Raw genomic sequence first — 3,772 nt, 5'->3', positions numbered from 1 at the left:
AGCTATACTTGCCAATGATGTGTCAAATGAGCCAATTAAAAAACGACACGTGTCAATTGGAATAAAAAATTGACACATAGTTTTAAAAAAAAAATACATTAAAAATGAAATAGAAACATTCTTCCTTTACTTTTGTAAAGAGCAGTACTATCCCTATCCCCTCCCCTTTCCGCCCACTACAAGAAACTCGCCATTTTCTGACTACCAAAATAGTCGGAAAGTAGTCGGAAAAGTACCTATTCCGACTACTATTCCGACTGATTTAGAGTAGTCGGAAAAAGATAGGTCGGAAAATATTTTCCAACTACTGTAGTCGGAAATTTTCGACTACAGTAGTCGGAAAATATTTTCCGCCAAAAATTAGAAAATGTAGCTATTTTCCGACTGAAGTGGTCGGAAAATACAAAAAACTATTATTTATTTTAAAAAATATTTTCGACTACTGTAGTGGGGATATTATACAAATAATAATTATTTATTTATTATTTTATTGTACTTTTCGACTACAGTAGTCGGAATCTGCATTATTCTGGCCTCATTTTCCGACTATTGTAGTCGGAAAATCATTATGCTGGGAATACTTTTCGACTACAGTAGTCGGAAAAATGGGTTGAAATTTTTTATTATCAATACATCACCTGTCAAATGCAAATATTATAAACAAGCCAATTCCAACTAAACAACCAACTCAACCAATCAATTTCAACTACACAACCAATTCCAATTAAACAATCTAATAATCAAACCAACTAATTCCAACATCAACAAATAAACATTCAAATCCCATAATATCAAACCAAAATATTACTTAACGTCTAAATATTCAATATCAAGTCTGAGTAGCTAATACATATCGACACTAATATAATAAAGTCTAAACATATATATACCACATCATTCAAATCTACCATAAAGTCCAAATATAAAATTTAATCATCCAAGAACAGTAATCAACCTTAAATCACTACTACATATCAGAATCAGTCTCTTCATCATCATAATAGTGGGGCATGTGTTTTTTCATGTATTTATCCATTCTAGCAATGTGAGTTTCGGCCATCTCACATCGTTTCGACAACAACTCCATTTCTTTTGCATTGCTCCCATTTCTTCCTGATTTTGCGCAGTAGGAGCATCCGAAACTAATGGCGATGGACGAAAAGAGGAAGGCTGTTGTACTCCAAGCCGGTAAACTCTTCCTTTGGATACACCACCTGCTACATCCGTCCATATTGAAGTCATAACATCGGGTGACGGTTGGATTGGGGTACCATCATCAAAAATAGGCTGCATCTGACACCTTTCATCCAAGCTTCTATGAAATCCATCCTGAAATAAAAGTAATAAGGATTATACAAATAAATCAACATCAAAGTGAAAATAGTCTTAAAGTTATGATCTTACATATTGTTCCGACGCACGTGTCTCAACCCATCCTTCTCTTGAACCGTCTTTCTTCTTTTCCTTATGTGTCTCCGCAAAGACCTCAGCATCAGACACTGGTCCCCCTTTTAATATTTCCTGCAATAAAAAATATAATTTTTCTAGTGATGTCCAAATAAATGCCACATCGATAATATTGTGTCTCAAGTGAAGAGAGCATAATGCGACAAGAGTCAAGAGGAAGTGTGTATATATAAGGTTAAGGACTCATAAAGATATCAAAGGAGTGCTTGCAGTTGCGTCTGATGCTCTTGCATCCCAGAGACCCTTTTCTGTCTACTGCAAACCCCAGTAAGTCAATTACATTTGCAGTGTGATTTCTTCACTTGAGGAATTGGAGCAGCATTTAAGAAATATAGTTAGTAGGCTCAGGAAACGTCTGCATAAGTGTTCTCCGCTATAAGAATCTACTCTTTTTGTGACGCAGTAAGCCACCAAGTCACTACGTTTAGTCATCATGTGTAGATACTATGGCTTAAGACACCTTCACCTTTCTTTTTTGTGCTTAAACCTTACAGAACAAGTCAATTTATTATAAGCTTGAACAAATACCTGGAAGCTATTAACCGCGGGCTTGGAGTTAACATGTTATTTAAGAGGCCATCTGAAGTTGCAAATTCTCACGAGAGGTATGGAATATTCAGGATTTACTTAACCAAAAACCTTTCTTGCTTGACTGATGTTCCATAATATTCGGTTGTGCTTTCCTAGTTTTACATGTATGACGAATGAAAAAGACCAGATGCAAATAAATCAATTTTGACAAAATACAAATGTGTTTCTTAACGAAGATGAGGAACACATGGAAGATGCGGAGGCCATAGTCTACTCTCCTCCTCAACATAGCATGACACCTTCGGGAATAGGGAGAAGAGACACAGTGATCACACTATATACATTTCTCCTCTGGAAGGTAATGTAGAGTCAAATTGGAGATACCAATAGACAAAGTAAAGCATCAAAAATATAAGGAGCAAAAACTAGCTATGATTTTGATAACTATGCAACTATTTTTAATCTGCCCATGAAATAAATACTTATACCAAAAACCAAGAAACGAGTTGGAATTTACTTGGTTAGAAACCAGTGATATCTCAATCACATTGTTCATAGATGACAAACACACTTGACAGATTGCAAAGAGTTTGCATTCAAAGAAGCAACTTCTATCCTAATAAAGGGATAATAGTTTGTAATTTATCAAGTCATTCTATTACATGAAAACATAGACATTGACAGATTGTGAATGCAAAAGATAATGGCTACAATTGAACTAAGACATCCGAGACACAAGCAGGGCCACTCAGCTTAGCCTCAGATAACCAATAATCAAAGAAGAATAATATATTAAGTGCTAATCAAGAGTATCCCACATTCAATTTGGGGAGAGGCATACTGAAGGCCACCAAATGAAGACTTATCATAAGGAGCAAGTAAACAAATTTCTAAGAGAATCTTGTACACTTGCAGGTTGACTACTAAAGTCGCGCAGAAGTTTGAGAAGAACTTCATGGTATTTGTTTGGAATGCTGATCTATAAGAAAGCCAATCATCTTTAGCTTTCTAAGATTTCAACGATATGCTAGCAATTGAGAAATCCTAAGATATTATGAAAGGTCATATAATATCAAGGTTGTTCACTTCAAATTCGGGTATTCATCTGCAGTTGCAATAATGATCCCAAGGAAAGCATGCTATACAGAATAAATGATCACCATATAACTCCCGAAAACAAACCGGTGGCATTAAACTTAAGCAAATACAGGAGCAGAGAGGAAGTGTATCTTGCAATCAGAGAACAATAAAAACATCCATAATCTCAGCAAGTTATTACAATTAAAATTATGGCTTTCATGATAGTCACTATTGTTATTGATCTCGAGTTGTTCACCAACAAAACTAAGTGAGAAATTAATTTATAAAGAAGAGTTGAGTAGAGGATGACATAGGAAAAGTAAGTGAGAAATTAAGGTCTCTAGTGAACATTACCAATCTCTGTGGATGCGCAGCAAAACTCATAGATCCCCCGATGTGCAATGAGCCACCCTTTTGAGAGGCTCGGGCTGCCTTTGCTCGTTCGCTCTTCTCCTTAAATTCAACACTATCCCATATTGCTAAAAAATTTATCCACACATCTTCTCTTATCCAACCAGGCTTCTTATTCTTGTCTCGAGCTTCATACAATGAACTTGGAATCAATTATTTTTGCTTTCTTCTCGTAGACTATATTTTATTTCATTGTCATATCTTCGCTCCCACACACACAAAGTCTGGAAAATAATTAAATAAAGTAGAGTGAAATTAGATATTTGATATATAATTTAAAAAT

At 35.3% G+C, this 3,772-nt stretch overlaps 1 protein-coding gene across 1 annotated transcript; it reads right to left on the bottom strand.

Moving 5' to 3' along the window:
• Positions 1–781: 781 nt before the first annotated feature.
• LOC109212597 lies at positions 782–1,700 on the bottom strand. The gene is made up of 3 exons (XM_019376246.1): positions 1,674–1,700; positions 1,405–1,521; positions 782–1,329 (listed from the first exon to the last, which is right to left on the bottom strand). The coding sequence occupies exons 1-3, from the start codon at positions 1,698–1,700 to the stop codon at positions 1,021–1,023; spliced, it is 453 nt and encodes a 150-aa protein (XP_019231791.1). The 3' UTR covers positions 782–1,020.
• Between the last annotated feature and the right edge of the window lie 2,072 nt (positions 1,701–3,772).

This window comes from Nicotiana attenuata, unplaced genomic scaffold (genome assembly GCF_001879085.1).
Source record: "Nicotiana attenuata strain UT unplaced genomic scaffold, NIATTr2, whole genome shotgun sequence".
In the NCBI taxonomy this organism is placed as follows: domain Eukaryota; kingdom Viridiplantae; phylum Streptophyta; class Magnoliopsida; order Solanales; family Solanaceae; genus Nicotiana; species Nicotiana attenuata.
Note: the sequence above shows the minus strand (reverse complement) of the source record. Positions and strands in the feature narration are given on the sequence as shown.